The sequence below is a fragment of the Columba livia genome, chromosome 18 (genome assembly GCF_036013475.1).
Source record: "Columba livia isolate bColLiv1 breed racing homer chromosome 18, bColLiv1.pat.W.v2, whole genome shotgun sequence".
NCBI classification, from domain to species: domain Eukaryota; kingdom Metazoa; phylum Chordata; class Aves; order Columbiformes; family Columbidae; genus Columba; species Columba livia.
This window is the reverse complement of record NC_088619.1, coordinates 10,858,435-10,876,655: the sequence shown is the minus strand read 5'-3', so window position 1 is coordinate 10,876,655 and position 18,221 is coordinate 10,858,435. Positions and strand designations below refer to the sequence as shown.

Below are 18,221 nucleotides of genomic sequence, written 5' to 3'. Positions count from 1 at the left end.
AAAGATAAATCTTACATCCATGAGTTTATCGCTTTGATATTCAATGTTGAAACAACAGCTAATCAGCATAATTACCCGTTTCACGTCGATACATCGTTTTTTACGGGTTAAATCACAGCTCTCCATTTGTTCTGATCCCTTGAAGATTATTTTAGCAAGCCTTACTTGACTTCACCAGTCACATTTGTTACTTCCTTAGCGTATCTTTGAGACGTAGAACTATAACTCACCCTGAACGTTTAGCACTCGCTCCACACTGACATCAGAGAGTCTTTTTTTCCGAAGCTCAGCCCGAATTCTGAACACTTGATCAGCGTAAGGCGTCACGACCCCAATGCTGCCATCGTCCAACTTGCCCCAAGCAACGGGCCATTTCCTTCTTAATTCTTCCACACGCTCGACTACTTCAAACACCTGGAAAGAAAGTCAGAATTATTAAAAGTACGCTTCACTGAAGACCATTCTTTCATATGGAAAGAGAATTTGAATTTTAAAGCTCTAAAACATTTATGTGGCACAGTATTGCATGGCCTTACTGAACATGCAATACTATTGTATTCTACAGTGATCCTCTAAACTACCGTGTATTAAAATAATGCATTTACTATGCAGTACCTTTTTTTAATCTTGAAATAAAAGTTTTCCCACAAAAATCTCACCTTTAAAGTATAAGCTGGGAAATTCTATTAATAACCTTCATTTTCACGCTTATGTTCTTGCAAAAATGTCAAGTGCAGCAGGACCTTTCTTATCATACTTCATCCAATTTCCATACGTAACTATACTGCCTAAATAGGGATGATTTTATTCTGAATTGTATACATGTCACATTACACCCCGATACAAATGTCCATTAAGGGTCAAACAGAAAAGTCTCGCTCATCATCTTAATTTCAGTTTGTCGTGGTGGTGCTTGAGCAGCTGTTGTCCTTCATTTCTGCCCGTAGCTACTAATGACCCACGATTTTCAGACAGTTACTTGGCCACTGAAAATATTTTTAGGTTTTTTCCAACTTTTTTAAATGGCAAAGCAGTCCGAGTAGATTAATCAAAGTAGGCAGGTGCCTGCTGGTTTTTTTTCCAGTGATGTGTCCAGAAGTCATTGGAGCTTTTTATTTATAACAACAAAAAGGTTAAAAACTGTGCATTAAATGAGCTGCACCGGGATCAACAAGGGGAAACACAGCTCTGCAGAGCTTCATAACAACAATGTTTCATAACTGTCACCCAACCTCCTGAAAAACTCCTCCTAAGCTGAAGAAAATTAGCGATATTTCTTTGTTTTTCTTTAAATGTCAAGGACATTTTTTTAAGACATCTTTTTGATGGGAATAAAAGGAGTTGGGTCAAGCCCTCCCTAACTTGTGACTGGAAAAAGGCACCTTCCACTGCTCAAAGTGTTACCACGTTGGGGGAGGATGGAGAGATGAATACAGATAAATCTACATGAAACATATTAAGTTTTCACCTAAAAAAATCTCATCTGCACGTGATCAGTTAGACACTGATGCTTAACATATTAAAGCAAATATGAAACGCTACTCCAGAGCCCTCTTATCTGAGTGGGAACATTTCTACAACACTCAAAGAAATCTAAGTTTCACTTCAAATTGCAGTTACTCTCAGTTGCTAAGATACATCCATCAGAATGTCACCAAAATGATCAGGAAAGACATCCTGGAGAAGGAGCCTGGGAGAGCTATCAGCAGCGTGAAAATCACAAGGAAAAAAGGACGATAAATTAGTGGAAATGTTTACTACAATTGCAAGGTTCACTACTTCATGTTTAGCAAACTCCATGTTCCCCTCCCCTAGCAGAGGGGACAATTTACATCTTCCACCTACACTGAGCACAAAGCAATAAATCTGGGGGGAGGGAAGTTTCAAGCAAACAATCAAGAAAATAGCCAAGGAAGAGTTACCTCTGCATTATTGTAAAAAGCCGTACTGTTTTTTTCTTGCACATCTTCTCCACGTGCTGTGAAGAACGTCAAAGGGTAGAAATCTTTGTGTGCTGGCTGCTTTCCACTTGCCATCAATTTGCCTTCGTAGAAAAGTTCGGATGTATAACTGGAACAAGGCAAAACACAATAAAATGCAGAGTCTACATATGAGCTCACTAATAAAACATGCAAATCTCACCGATAAAATATGCAATCACAAAATACTTCATAAGGAGTGCAGAACCACTGATTACTAGTCGGTGTCTTCAAATGATTTCTCTGAACTCATATTTCCATATGGGAGATGGAGCAGAAGGCACTAAAAATATGCTTTTCCAACACTTTTTCTACAAAGGCAATATTTTCTTCTGATCTAAAGCTTGACAGAGTTACTAACACCCGCACTCATGTTTCACTCAGAAGTTCTGGTGGCTTGAAACCGGGCAGAAGGAAACTGGCTGTCTAGGACTGGTCCTTCCCTGGGTTTGCTGGACAACAATTAAGAGTTGTTGAACTTGGAAGATAAATTTACTACATTTACTAGAGATTTCCTGTGTGCTGAGCACAACGCAGGCCAAGCGCTCAGTTTTCAAGCAAGCTTTTCCTCTGTGGCTTCTACTCACGAGCAATCTACGTTGCGAGTGGGCAGAACCACTAACAGAACACACTTTCTCTGCTGCCAACAGGCACTACAGACACCGGCTGATTGAAGAAAGAAATGAGGCAAGAACAACCTTCATGGTGAAAAGCAGGAGGGAAGGAGGCAAGTTAAATGCAACAAGACAAAAAGTCAACAAGAAGAGTCATCTTTAACTAAAAGCTGAAATGATTGCTTTCCTTTCAGATTCTCCCTCATTTTGAACTTATAATTTCAAGAAATGTGTAAGAAATCACTCACTCTGTAATTACAGAGTCCATCAAATGAAGACAGATCAAGCTGTGTAACAAAATATGTTACATTCTCACTTTGATTCCCCAGAGCACTTAAATATTTCTGCTTTTGCTTTGAACACAGTGATAACCTAATTAGTATGACTGGATACCAACATAATATTCCTCAGTACGTATTTGAGCCAGGATTTAAACTTTAGCATTTTTCCCCATGATTGCACTTATTCTTTCTAGCACAGCTCAGGGATGAGCTCATTATACTAGCAGCCATTAGTTTATCACAGCATAAAAATGTAAACCCACTGATTAACGTGTCTTGAAAGAAGTAACAAAAGAAGGCAACAACAAACATGCCCAAAATTTGACCTATTTTTTTCTGTTTGTAGTCACATAGCCATACATTCCCCACATTGCACACAGCTTACCGTTCCAAGATCATCCACCCCAGTAATTCTAAAATTAAAACACTTCAAAGAAACACAGAGCCTGTATAATATAGTGTGTAATGGGTAGAAAGGGACAGCGAGCTCTTCTTTTGCTTAGTGTTCAAGTCTTGCAGCCAAAGCGTCCCCACTGGAATGAAGGGTCTGTAACTGCCTAACCCACCCCTTGGCGTCTCTTCTTGGAGACGGAATTTCAACCTAGTAACAACGAATTAATCTCCTAATGAACCCTGAAACAACTAAGACTCCATTACAGAAACAGGTAACACTTCTCCACGCAGTTGTGCCTGGCTCGGAGTTGTTTTGTTTGCTCACACCGGTCAAAGAAAAGCGTGATACAGTGAAAAAGTTCACACCTACTTGATGATAGCTTCATGGGAGCGATAGTTCTCACACAGCAAGATCCTGCACGGAAATTCGGCAGGGTAGTGCTCGTAGAGCCGGTCGAGCAAGGAAACGTGAAGGTTTCTTTCCCTGGCAAATTCACTGTAGACAAAAGGACTGAGCTGTAATAGACACACACATACAAAGAAAATGTAACTGAATGTGCAGACTTGGAATTTCATGCTCCTAACATACGTATTTTGCATTGCAACAAAAACAAAACCTTACTTTTACTGTACATTCATAGTTGGAAGACGCAGACCATGGCTATTCCATACAAGCACCTATTCCTACTGTAGAAGTGACAAAAGACCCACATACTCTTAAAGGAACAACAAGACTTTTAGTAAAAGGAGAGACAAACCCTTAAATATATAAATACAAATATTATATATACGTACTTTACATTCCAAAACTTAATAGCTCTTACCTGCATATGGTCTCCAGCCAAGACAATTCTTGTGTTTTTATTAGCTAATGCTAGAGGCATAATAGTTTCACACTCCATAGCTTGTGCAGCTTCATCTAACAGAATGTGTGTAAAAAAACCTGTAAAACAGAGAAATCAGCCAATAAATGAAACTGGAAATATGATAAAATAAACAGCGATAACAATACAAGGCATTGTACTGAAAGTTCTGTACTCCGGCAGTAACCAAAACTAGAAAGAATCCAGTATGGCTTATACAAATTAATTTCTAGCAACTCGCAGAAGCGCACAAGCAATTTTCAAAGCCATCAAATGACCAACAGTGGTCACCTGATGGCCAGTGACATTAGCAGCACACAGATCCGCCTCTTTCTGCTGATATAGCTGAAGTGAAACGTGTTTTATTGGAGCGCTCCTTATAACGAGAGGAAATGTCAGTGGCAGAGCTGCCTCAGCACACTTCTCAAATGTGACAATCTTCATCACCATGAGGCTTGAAGAGCTTTGGACAATGAGCAGGATGTCTTCATGGACTTGAGTCCTATTAAATGTTCTATATACTAAATTTCCCATTAAAATTGCACTTATACCTGAGCATTTTGCTGGTTATGGGCTATAAGGAATGTTGGGGGCGGGGGGAGAAAGGAACAGAAGTTGAAGGAAAATTTAAATTCAATCTTATGATAATATCGGACCAAAAGGTTTGTTGAGTAGGGAATCTATGCACTTGAAAAATACTGAGCCAAAGTAGACTCACATTTTATGAAATGTAAAATCAGGATAGGTAGAGAAGTGGTTTTATACATTGATACATATTAAGGTTTAAAACACAGCATTAGAGGATTTAGTGTTAACATCTAATTAAGATTATATACATAAAACAAGCAATTTTCTTTGGAAAACATGGATTTCATGCAGCTGCACACATGTTACTATGGCATGACTCTACACATCTCATTGCTACAAAGCAGTTACTTCCATTTCAAGCTCTCAAAATAATAACCATAAATTCCATATTAGCTTTCTCTATTGCAAAAAATGCTTAAATGTAGCCATGAAAAATTAACCATAACAACTTCTGTAACGAAATTCCACCTTCTCCAAGAAGCAGATGGATTTCATTTGAAGACCAAGAAAGCAAAAAACCCTAAAGCAGCCTCTGCCCCCCCACAATCAGTCTAATAGTTTAGAAAAAAACCCTAGAAGTAGCAGATTAACATAGAATGCAGTGTGGAAGTTGTCTGCAAAGCTGAACAACTCGCAAAACAAGCTCTCCGCGCGTATTTATGCTTCCGTGCTGCACTGAATTATGACCCTAATGAGCAGCAGATTCAAAGTCAGAATCTCAAACAGAATTTTCCCTCTTGGATCTCGGAAAGCAGATCACAGACAGTACTGCTGCTTTCAGTATTTATTTTTTAAATAAAGAAAAAACAGAATAAGCAAAAGGTTCATGTGAATGCCAGCAGCTTACGGCTTTGTAATAAACATTTATTCATTAAAAAAAAGAGAAGGCCGTTTTAAGATGATCGTTGTTCCCTTTATTAACAGTTCAAAGAACTGGGTAAGGAACCGACACCGGTGAGATCATTGTCCAGCTTGGTTAGAAATGACCGTACCTGGTTCAAGATCCAGTTGACACAGATACTGTGATGTATTTAAAGTAACAACTACTACTCGCTGCTTAAGAATGTCTTCTTTCTGGGGCATCTGAAAGGTGGAATGTGTGCTTGAAATCAAACAGTACTGATGCACAACTGGGTGGACAGTCTTTACCCAGCGATTTCTGAAATATACCCTAGAAAAGAAAAAGGGGGGTTATTTTCTATACAGCTTGATCACACTGACAGCCTAACATTTCAAAGGCCAACATTCTGGTTTCTGGTAAATAAACATAATCTTCAGGAGGCAAAACATCACAGCTACGCAGAATTACATGCTAAAATGTCACAGATTTACCTTCCACTATTTCTGCAGTGTAATGCTACATCCATGAACAGTTACCAAGGATTAATTCACATACAGAAATCTGTAAATGCTTCATATGTTTAAGTTCTGCCACCCTCACATCAATATTTATCTCATTTTAAAATATCAGTAAACTAATTTTAAGGAAATATTTCCTTGGCTGAAATATGAGTACAGCCCATAGTCTGGAAGTGGCGGAGCCGCAGTGACCTGCACGTTCCATCGGCTGCAGCCACCGGAGCTTATGGAATAATTTCAAAAGCCATTAATAAAATCCTGTTCTTCCTTTTACACGTTATACATCCGCCAAGTTCTGCGAACCAAACAGGAAGTACTGTCATCTTTTTATCACGCAGGGCCATAGTTATGATCCACAGTATAAAAGAACGAGAAAACGGTGCCAATATCAGACATTGCCAGCAAAGAACTGGACTTGAAGTATCTTCCCATGACACTAAGGGAACTTTAATCACCGTGCCATGAGATAAATCACTTTTTTCTTTAAAAGTGATGAAATGTCACAGCTACATAGAAGAGGAAAAGGGAGGACACAAAGGTTATGCCCTAGAACACAAATAACTGCACTGTGTATCTGGAAATACCCCAAACCCAACCAGCCAAGGGCTGGGATAGGACGTCAAAGGGCTTCTCCAAGGGCTGCTCCTCATCTGCACCAAGTAACTGAATCTAAAGTGGAACCTTTAAATGACAGGTAACTATTGTACAGATGATAATCTTTAGAATTTAAATTCTTTTATTTCCAAAGCAAATTAAGATGAAATTATTTAAACTCATGTCAGTTCTAAATATGGGGTTTAATGCTGCTTCCTTCATCTATTCATTATTTATTTTCTTCTGATTAATTTCTCCTGCCCTCATATTACAAACCCCAAATCATTAATAAAGTATTTGGAAAAGGGTAATTATGCACCCGAGTACAAACATGATAGCACTGGCTGGATTTTGGGTATCACGTGTCCACCCACGTCGGAAAATTACAGCTCAGTTCCATATAACGTGAGCAAAGCCATTAGAAGGGCTATAATAAATTTAGTTTGTGAAAATACAACATCCGTTTTGGACAATAAGCACCAACTGAAATCGCACGGCAGGACTCTGAAGGGCCTCTGAAATCCAAAAACACAACCAAACATGACCCTTGGTCAGCAAAGTAACTCCAGTGAATCCGGGGTCAGTGCAGGAGCAAACAACACACCCTGAGTCCCTCCCAGAACAACCTTCCAATGTCACCCCAACTATCAGCCAGCAAACTGATAAGCTTTATTTGATAAGCTGGTACTACATCAGCGTAACAGCGCAAAGTCAGGGCCTAACAGCTAAAACAATGTAGGAGGAGCCAGATAATCCCCGCTCTATTTATCCCGGCCATTCTGTCAGCTTTTATTTGATTGTTTCTCAATCTCAACTGAGGGGAATACTTACCTACCAGCTCACAGGAGCACGGGGAGGATTAATGAGTTTATTGTGAGTTTATATTTGTAAAGCACTTTGAGACTCTTGGATGAAAGATGCTATTGAAATGCAAAATATTATGGTTATTAGACATTATTATACCATGCCCTGTCTTTTATTACAGAAATTCAACTGTGTGTGACTCACAGATGGGCTGACAGCATTTCAAACTGCATTGCTGCTTACCCGTTAATTTCTTTTATTTTGATGTGAGATCAAAAAGGTAACCCAGCACTATTATTCACCACTGGCACAAAAACACCTGACAAAAGTGACTACTTGAAAATGTCGTGATATAAGTGAGCTACACTGAATAAGGGATTTCGTTCTCAGGTGCAATTCAGGCTAATAAAATCTCCTGTAATTTCATTACTAGTTGTTTTTTTCTTAAAGCTGGAGGAATCCATTACAAAAATGGGATTTACCAGCTTAACATGAATCATAACATTTCACCCCGCAACATACCCTTAATTTCTGATTAAACAAGCGACTAACCTCCTAATCCTAATACTTGCATAAGCAAAGTACCTGAATGCAGCAGTCACGCAGTTACTAATCAAAATGTTCATTATCACCTGCAGCACATTCCATTAGCGAGCAGCCCCAGGTATAAAGAGGAGCAAAAACTGCAGCTACAAAACCAAAACGCAGCCACAGCTCACTTGAGTAAGCTACCTCACATCTACCTTGACTTGAGTGAGGCATTTGACACAGTCTCCCACAGCATCCTCACAGCTAAACTGAGGGAGTGCGGTCTGGATGAGCGGGTAGTGAGGTGACTGTGAACTGGCTGAAGGGAAGAAGCCAGAGAGTCGTGGTCAATGGGGCAGAGTCCAGTTGAGGCCTGGATCTAGTGCAGTGCCTCAGGGGGCAGTGCTGGGGCCGGTATTATTCAATATATTCATCAATTATTTGGACGAGGGAACAGAGTGACTGTCAGCAAGTTTGCTGATGACACCAAGCTGGGAGCAGTGGCTGACACGCCAGAGGCTGTGCTGCCATCAGAGACCTGGACAGGCTGGAGAGTTGGGCAGGGAAAATTTAATGAAATAGAACAAGGGCAAGTGTAGAGTCTTGAATCTGGGTAGGAACAACCCCAGGTTCCAGTATCAGTTGGGGAATGACCTATTAGAGAGCAGTGTAGGGAAAGGGACCTGGGGGTCCTGGGGACAGCAGGGTGACCGTGAGCCAGCACTGGGCCCTTGTGGCCAGGAAGCCAATGGTACCTGGGGTGGGTTAGAAGGGGGTGGTCAGTAGGTCCGAGAGGTTCTCCTGCCCCTCTGCTCTGCCCTGGGGAGACCACACCTGGAATATTGTGTCCAGCTGTGGCCCCTCAGTTCCAGCAGGACAGGGAACTGCTGGAGAGAGTCCAGCGCAGGGCAACAAAGATGCTGAAGGGAGTGGAGCATCTCCCGTGTGAGGAAAGGCTGAGGGAGCTGGGGCTCTGGAGCTGGACAAGAGGAGACTGAGGGGGGACTCATTCATGTTTACAGATATCTAAAGGGGGAGTGTCAGGAGGATGGAGCCAGGCTCTTCTCAGTGACAACCAGTGATAGGACAAGGGGTAATGGGTTCAAACTGGAACACAAAAGGTTCTACTTAAATTTGAGAAGAAACTTGTTCCTGGTGAGGGTGGCAGAGCCTGGCCCAGGCTGCCCAGGGGGGTTGTGGAGTCTCCTTCTGTGCAGACATTCCAACCCGCCTGGACACCTTCCTGTGTAACCTCATCTGGGTGTTCCTGCTCCATGGGGGGATTGCACTGGATGAGCTTTCCAGGGCCCTTCCAACCCCTGACACTCTGGGATTCTGTGAAATACATAGAGGACCACATTGAAATGGAAATCCCAGGAGATTTTAGCTTAGGGACCCAATCTTCTGCAATCAAAAGCACTGAATATATCCACTGTCCTTACAAACGCTGGGTTGGCATGCACAGAACCTGCATTTCATACAGAAATTCATGTCACCCTTATTTCTACGTGTGGCATCTGGATATCTACAACAAAAGCCTTTATTTCCTCCAGCTAATGTGCCAAAGAACAGAACAAAGTGTCAGCTAATCTGTCTGTGTCTTCATCCACTACACCGAAAAAGAAAATTGCCCAAATATTTCCATTAAATTGAGTATTTCCTTATCTTTTGTGAAACTGGACTACCTAGTGGATGACAGCACATAGAAGAGGGCAGCAAAAGCCTTGCAACCACAATAAAACTGTATTTAACTCCATGCTCTGTTAAATCCCACTTCAATATTCCCCAAAGTGTCAATTACACACATTATTTTCCCCGCTACAAAATTAACGCACCACAATGATTTCATCACAAAGTGCTTTACAAATCATCTGAAGGCAATCTGTGTTAAAATACAACCAGATCGAAGGTAACTTTTCAAAACCAAGCTGCCTTCTGGTCCTTGGCCGGATCCTCAGTGTCTGTAAAAGGTCCCGAGGCACCCAAAGCCAACAAACCTTGGAGAATTTACACCTGTTGTAAATCCAGCCCTTTCACATAACTTCACTGGCTATACTGACATTGCATAAAATATAAGTCCAGGACGGCTTTTAATAGCTAGCAAAGAAACACAGAGTCATTTTCTTAGTAATATAATAAACTCACACACTGGCATTCAGAAAATGATGCCCATAATTTTAAAAATATATATCAAGCTAGCAGTATACAGCGTATATTGGCATTACTGCATAAAATATTCCCAGGAGCAGGTTTGTGGCCATTAATCAATCCTCCTTCACTATTTCTCTGCAAGTTTACCCTCGTTGCTCTTAAAATTTCCACCTCTTCTTCCTTTTTTCCCCTTAACTAATCTCCCCAAAATACCCACAGTAAGTACATTTAACCACATATACAATGACTTCAAACTGATTTATCAGAAGAGGCCAAACTACTTTCACATGATTCTCTAAATATGTAGCTCCTATGACATCAAATATTTATTCAAAAAGCGGGGTGGGGAGCCCGAGTTTCCAAACTAACATTTTAAGTGTGAGTCAAAGGTTTCTAGAATTAAAATACAATTAAAGTTCATTCTATTTGATCATAGTAGCTTTTAGAGGAGCATATCAAAAGTTTGCTCATTAGGAAAGACACATTCATCAATAGAATAATAAAAGCTTAAAAAAGGATGTCTTTATTTTTATTTAACAAATGACCCAAATTATGTTGACAATATTTCACGTTCCTTTTAGTCTGTGTTTTTAAAAGCACTGCTGGTAACGCCAATATGCTTTTATGTTTTAAAAGTTCTTTAACCTCTTTTATAGACACCTTTTCTTAAGAATAGTATTTTATAGATACATAATAAGCCTTAAAAAATACCTGAGAGGTCTTGCCTGGGGATTGCCTGCTTCTACATATGGATGTAAATAATCCTTTATGTAGAGATCAGCAGCACTATTAGAATGGGTGCAAATGAGAATCCTGCTGGAATAAATGGTGCAAATAAAAAAGCAATGAAGAAACAGAAAACAATTCAAAGCAGTAGAATACAAAAGAAAGGAAACAGTGGCCATCTTCCTGCACATTTGTCTTAATGAAACTAGTCACCAACCTACCATAGTTAGCATGATTCAGCTCTCTAAATCTTTTAATAACGGAAGGATTTGAGTTTAAAGTTCAAACAGCTTTTCAATCATTATTTTCTGGTTATTAATCTAGTCTTGATTTTAAGTACGGAACAGCTTTTATTATCTAGCATACTGCACAACTTCCCATGTTGAGCAAATCACAGTCATTTTACATGTTGTCAACTTCGATTAGTTTGGTTCTAAACGGAAAATACAGGCTAAGACTATAAAATTACTTGGTCATTCCCAAGAATGACGGATGACTTGGGTTTTGTTCGGTTTCGAGCTGGATGCAAATTCCACATTTCTACTTTTCACTTAAATTCAAGTAAAAAAAAGACATCGTCTCTGCTAATGGAGTATCGCTCTACGTTTAGTGCCCCATCTCACCTGGTATCCTGCTGTTGGAGTATGTGCTTGACTGCCTGAGCCAGAGTGAAGGTTTTTCCTGTCCCATAGGGACCGATGATAAGAACGGGGGGCAGTTGTATGGAGAGCGGGGTGGTGATGGCCAGAACAGCCTCTTTCTGCTTCGCGTTCAGCCGAGGGTCCAACTGCTCATCCCATTGTCTGCACAAAAGGAGGCAACGCAGTTTAAAACCAGGAGCTGGGATAATCCACCGTCCGTCGGCAATGAAATGAGACAAGAGTTCAAAAGCTTTAAAGAAATTAAAGGGCCTTTATGCTCCTGCATGTGTATGCACACAAATGGATCAACAGATCTAGAGAAATCATCACATCCTTTAATCAGAAAAAACGGATAACATTTGCAATCAATCAGTTGTGTTTCGGTTCTGCTGGCGTAGTTTTGAAACAAACTACCTTCTCAACTTACTTTATCCTACCTAACAATAATTAACCCGCGCAGTACACATTTTAGGAAAAAGTATATGCTGCACCATCTCCTGATAACAAAAGCAAGTAGACATACAAGGATTTTCTACTATCACTATGCAAAACGTAACATTCGTTATGTTGCTTCCCTGCAGCATTTACATTGTCAACTTTAAAAGTCAACTGCTACACAACCCCAGGGCTCGGTAAAAGTTACCTACAATGAAATTAAAGAAGAATTTAAAAATTAATGGCTACCAATTAACTACAAACGTGGTTTTTTTGAGATCATTAAGGCACATACCTCTAATGGGAAAGCAGTCTAAAAAAGGAGTTTTGCTGGAAGCAGCTAGTGATACCAGCATTAAGAGGAAGATGCTTCCAGAAAATTCCACTGAACATAAGAGGTTAAAGATCTGGAGACACAGTTTTTAATATTCCCACTGACAGATTTAAAAGTAGAGACGCGTAGTAAAAACCACCTGTCGCTGCTGCACATATGGCCATACTTCAGTAACGTGATCTGCTTTGGTACAAGCACTTCGCTTCTTACAGACCGGGAAAGTTTCTATTCAGTAGCACGAGCAACAGGGAGTAAAACCAAGAGGGAATCCACTGAATTTCCAGCTTTTAAGACAGCTATGAACAACAACCTGGCAGGAGACTCTACGAAATACTGGAATTAATAGGGACGTAAAACAAAAATAGAAGAAAACCCAGTTTTGAGACAGAAAAGACAGTTTTGAGTCTGTCAGAAGAACTGATTCCCAAGGTAGGACAAACCAAGCCACCAGATGGAAAAAACCCCCGTGCTTACTACACTGACTTAAATTATAGATATAATGGTTGTAGTTCAGTTTATGTACATAAGAAATATAGAACATTATACAAATAAATATCAACTATAACCAATACGTAAATTTCTCTAAGTATACTTTTCCTAACACAAAACAGAGCAGATAAAGTTGTAGCTTACTCGACTTACCTTCTTATTGAAATCACTACTGACTTCCAACTATTCTTAAACGCTATTTCCTTGTAAGACCCACTCAAAGTTAAGTCAGTGACCAATTGCCATTGCCCTCCATTAGCTTTGTAGTACAATTCTATGCAAAAATCTCTTCCCTTCTTTCTGCCTGTTCTGTCACAGCTTTGATGCACAAACACCCTCCCAGGACGCTGCTCCCACTCTTTTATCCTCTCTGTTCTTCCTGCACTTCCAAACACAAACTCAAATTTTTCCAGTCATTTTTGTCTTGAATTATCTCACCATCTCAGGTTTCTGGCCAGATCCCTTTCCTTTTAATCCTCGAGCTATCTTCCGATTTGTCCTGTATCACAATCGCACTCGCAATTCTCACCTTGGAGACGCCACACGGCTCCTCACATGCTGCCCAGGCTATCGGTTCCACATTCCGCTCATTTTCCTGGTTTCTAAGAACAGAAACCTCACGCCTCTTTTCTCTCTCCCTATGCAGCAAGAATACTGCCCGTATTCCCCGAGCAACACAGCCTCACGTTTCTCTTTCCTCTTTGAGACCAACTATTTTCACCGCATCAGCCTTAAGTTTCCTTCACAGTATTTATATTACACAGGGGTTTATAATTTCATAAAGGAAACTGTAAGACATGTATACAAGGAATCTCAGGACTGCTTGCATGTGCAATGCTGGTCCTTCCATAACTCATTCCCACACTTTTCCTACTCATTCCCTTCAGTGATTCATCCAAATTTGGCCTCATTGCATCAAACTCCAAAAGTCCTACTGGATTGCTCCTTGCACTCTTGAATCTTGCCCAGCAAACTCCTTGGAACTGGTATTTCCATTCCTACAAAGTATGATGCATAACTTCAGTGAAGAGCAGAATGGCAAATAACAATATTAGATTTGTCTTCTACAGCTACAACCCAACTGCAATGCCTATAAAACCACAGCTCAACCGCAGGAAAACCCATCAACAGGTTCTGCTCCTCGGAGGATCACTCCTCTTGTTTTATTTAGAACGAGGTTAACGAAGAGCGGGGCACTTTGCTTGTTCTAGGGCAGATTTCAGCTGCCTTATGAGAAATTTGGTGCAGCGTCATCAGACAACCTTGGATACTAAAGTGTTTGTATGGCAGTACCTGTTGGGACTCCAGGGGATGGTGGGAGTCATGCTGACATCGGGAAACAAAATACCGTTGTCCTTGATCCTGTCCAAGGCATAATGCATTTCACAGAGGGGCAAGCGATTCAACTGGAACTGGAGCTCAACCTGCAGGACAAAATGAATGAATAAACGAGGAGGTAAAACAAAAAAAGCAAAGATTAATTTAGAAAACATTCATTAGACTTTGCCGCAAATGACTGACTCTCAGAAGAAAACAGCAAACGTCATGCAGTCAAGGGATTTGCAATAAAATTAACTTGCACCTTTTTTATTTAGAAGGAAAGATAAATAGAGCATTTTCTCTAATTTGATTTCATTGTTTGACTTTTAAGATTAGATTCCACTGTACTTTGAGAAGAAAAGTAAAGAGAATACATTTTGGAAAACATTATTGTCCTAAACCACTGATGTTACAAATGTGAGCTTCCAGCTTCCATCCCTTATCATAAGAACTACAAAAAAGTGACAGGCCAGAATTTTTATGGCTCAACAGATGACACGATTCAAATGTGTGAGCAGCAAAGGTAAACCCCAAACATTATTTATTTCTAGTCAAATATTCTGCAATAATATAACTTGTCATTTATGTTCAATTATTAGGACTCTCCAAAAGTTCATTTCTAACAGTTAGTTGCTTATCAATACATACATTTTTTTGTTCTCTCAATGACTTGCATTTTAATGCTAGTAAATAAAAGATAATGCCAACAAAATTCTGGTACAAAGCCAGAAACAACATGAAGAGCACGTTTGTTAACATCCCTGATTAAATTCAGAACTGAACAATGCAGAGTGAAATTAGTTTATACACAGATATACTAAAAGAGCAAAGAGAAAAAGACATTCTAAATATGAACACAGGATAAAAACAACTCGTGGGGAAACAATTCATTGAAACAGTTCGCTCAGATTATCATTTACACATATTTAAGTTTGCAATTAGTATCTCCAAAACCAAATCAACCTGACCAGAGTATTGTACCGAAGAACTAGATGTTAACATCCCACACAGAAGCCTGTGTACAAAATTCGACACGTTTGCACTAACATAAAACAGCATAAAAACCTCATTCAAAGCCATATAAACTCCCCTTATGAACCTTCTCCTGTGGAGGAGAATTCCTCCTATGGAGGAATAATTTCGTTTTCTAGATTTAACAACTTGTTGGGGCTGACATTCCTTCATGGGCCCAAAAGTCGCTTCCTACCATCAGGATCACACCCGTGAAAACCCTTTTGTGCACCAGTGACCTTTACTATGTGAAGATTATCTCGTTCAAAAGGATTTGCAAAACATAGCTCTTCGCATTTTTTTTTTTTAGTATAGTTAAATATTACACTGTTCATATTATTATGTAGCATGTAAAAGCTACATAAGCCTTTGCTGTAAATAAACAATGTTTGCTTGTATGAGTGCAGAATGCAGCCATTAATCTTCAGTCTCTGGCAGACATGAAGACATTAACTGTTCATCTTGACTATCGCAATTTTACAGCAGGATGTACAACCGTAATGCTGAAGAAAAGGGCAGTGGCCAATCTGTCCAGCGCTAGGCATGGAGTTCACTAAAGGAGCTGTAACTGCTCCGAAAAGGAGACCTTTGCCTTTTTCTCCTTGCTAGGAGAACAGGAGGCTGAGGAGAGACCTTCTCACTGTCTACAACTACCTGAAAGGTTGGAGCATGGAGGGTGTTGGTCTCTTCTCCCAAGTAGCAAGTGATGGGATGAGAGGAAATGGCCTCAAGTTGTGCCAGGGGAGGTTTAGATTGGACATTAGGAAAAAATTCTTCATGGGAAGGGTTGTCAGGCATTGGAACAGGCTGCCCAGGGCAGTGGTGGAGTCACCATCCCTGGAGGGGTTTAAAATGAGGTTCTCAGGGACATGGGTTAGTGCTAGAGTTAGGCTATGGTTGGACTTGATGATCCTGAGGGTCTCTTCCAACTAAAATGATTCCATCCTAACTTTTTTTAAACAGGACATATGAGCCTGTAAGAAATTTTGTTTCGCACTGTTCCATCTCGTAGTTTATGCCCATCCCCTGCCCAATTACATACCCTGGTCCCCAAAAGCTGGGGTTCAACACTTATCTCGAGTGACGGAGCCACGTCGCCTGCCCAGCTCTGTCCCACCCACCTCCACCTGCTGACGATTTGTCCACCCAACATCATCCCGCGGATGTTTGGAAAAGACTTGTGCACAAATGGCGAGGTCCCACCCCCACGGTTTGATCTAGAGAGGAAAAATACCTTTCCCCAGACAGATCCAAGGCTAACAAAGACCACCCAGTGTAACAATGAAACTCTGATGCTCATCTGAGCGATGCTTTAACAGCTCCCAAGCAAGGAGCCTCACATGAAATACCTCCTGTTATCTACCTGCATTCACCGCTTTCTTTAACAGCTTGGAATTTGCTTTGTTTTTAATCCAGTTTGGACAGAATTGAACAGTTACATTTGCTGTTCCAGAGTACTGAACGAGGCCATCTGTGAAGGAGAGCCATGTAACCTGCTTTAATATACATTCCACACTAAGAAAACAGTGGGAAAGGAAGTTAATCCATTGCCAGTTTCAGGGAAGAGGACACAGAGTAATCACTCCAAAAATAAAACAGTCGCATGTTAGTTTGGTCACCAAAAAGAGCAGCCAAAGGGGTTTAAAGCACCTGTTCATCCCATCCCACCCTCATGAATGGTGCCCTTGAGAGCGGCAGAATTGTGTATTTATTAGAGTTAAGCCAGGACAAGAGGTAAATGAGCGATCAGCAAGTTTCTGAGATGAATTATTAAAATAGGAAAGGAAATAAACCACTTAATTTACCCAAAACCTACAGAAATAAAATTTCGTCAATGTTTAAGAATCACAGAGGGAATACTAACACCACCGAAGAAAGCTGCAAGATTTCCAGCATCTTCCATAAAAATGATATACATCCAAATTATGATATCCTCTGTTCTAAGCTGAGGATTTCCTTCCCAATTTTCAGTCAATACTTAATCAGAAAAAATTATCTCACCACTAGAATCCATTAAAATACACGCAACATTCAAGGATTTGAGCACCAGTTCACTGACACATGTATGAAGCACCAAATGATTTTACAAATCACTTCAGGGCCCAGTTTTCAATGCAGAATGGATTTGATGCCTCTGACAAAGTTTTTAAGACAAAGACAAATAAGCCAGTTCCTGGAGGCCCCGCTCATTCTGCATTCCAGCGGAGCTTCTGATAGAATCAATTACTAAGTTTAATTATTGTTTTAAGAAAACAAACACAAACCAAGAGGCCAGAATAACATACATCTTCCTAAACCAATTATCCCTGTTAAATTAAGACATTAGGATTCTTGCATATTTTTCCCCCAAAACAAAACCAACGAGAAGAATTAACCCTTTGGTGAAAAAGCATTCACTTCACATAATTCCAGTGCCCATAATTAGAGGCTATTTCTGTTTGGTAACGAGACCAATCATAAGGTCCACAGAGACTCACCCTGGGACAGGGTGAGGAGTTTTAACTTCACTTGAGCTTTGTCTTCTATTACAGGCATTTAAACCTAATGCACCATCTTGTTTCACCCATTTCATGTTAACTGCAGAGTAAACAAAAGCATGACCTTCTGCCAACACAATTTTCCCCAGCGAAAATGTGCTAAGTCCTCATTTTGTGACCAAATGCCTCGGAGACAGATAAATATCTGCCTTGGGTATAAGTGTCAGGGGAGTGAAAGGCATGGAGGCAAGTATTAGCATTCTGAAACACGGGATATGTATAATAGAATCATTTATCCACCTTCCATCTACCAACCCTCATCATCACCAAGGAAATACCGTAAGCTGAAGACCTTTCCACTGAAGGACCATATTCCTTTTGTTCTGATACAGGCTCAGAAAGCAGCACGAGGCCCATTCAAAACCTCAGCAGACCTTATTAAAAACTAATCCACAATTACAAAAAGAATGAGAAGATACAAAACGAATGGGAAGACACAAAATAAAGAATCTAAGATGCCGGTTATCAAAGACTGAGTTCTAGCTGGCTATGTCAAGAGCAGCAGATATATGTATCTATGTATCTATATTTTTTTTGCAGAAACACCACAGGAATAGAAAAATCCCTCATATGA

At 40.2% G+C, this 18,221-nt stretch overlaps 1 protein-coding gene across 8 annotated transcripts in view; it reads right to left on the bottom strand.

Annotated features, from left to right (window-relative positions):
• HELZ (helicase with zinc finger) overlaps positions 1-18,221 on the bottom strand; it is a 72,499-nt gene that overhangs the window by 18,557 nt on the left and 35,721 nt on the right. For 4 of the 8 annotated variants that reach the window (XM_065034959.1, XM_065034957.1, XM_065034961.1 and 1 more), the window contains 8 exons: positions 14,073-14,203; positions 11,504-11,683; positions 10,866-10,967; positions 5,711-5,889; positions 4,092-4,210; positions 3,638-3,783; positions 1,923-2,070; positions 231-414 (listed from right to left, as the gene is read on the bottom strand). In XM_065034959.1, coding sequence (XP_064891031.1) covers positions 231-414; positions 1,923-2,070; positions 3,638-3,783; positions 4,092-4,210; positions 5,711-5,889; positions 10,866-10,967; positions 11,504-11,683; positions 14,073-14,203 — 1,189 coding nt within the window. Of the gene's footprint in view, positions 1-230; positions 415-1,922; positions 2,071-3,637; positions 3,784-4,091; positions 4,211-5,710; positions 5,890-10,865; positions 10,971-11,503; positions 11,684-14,072; positions 14,204-18,221 lie in introns of all 8 variants that reach the window. The other 4 variants (XM_065034958.1, XM_065034956.1, XM_065034960.1 and 1 more) reach the window with 1 other exon arrangement.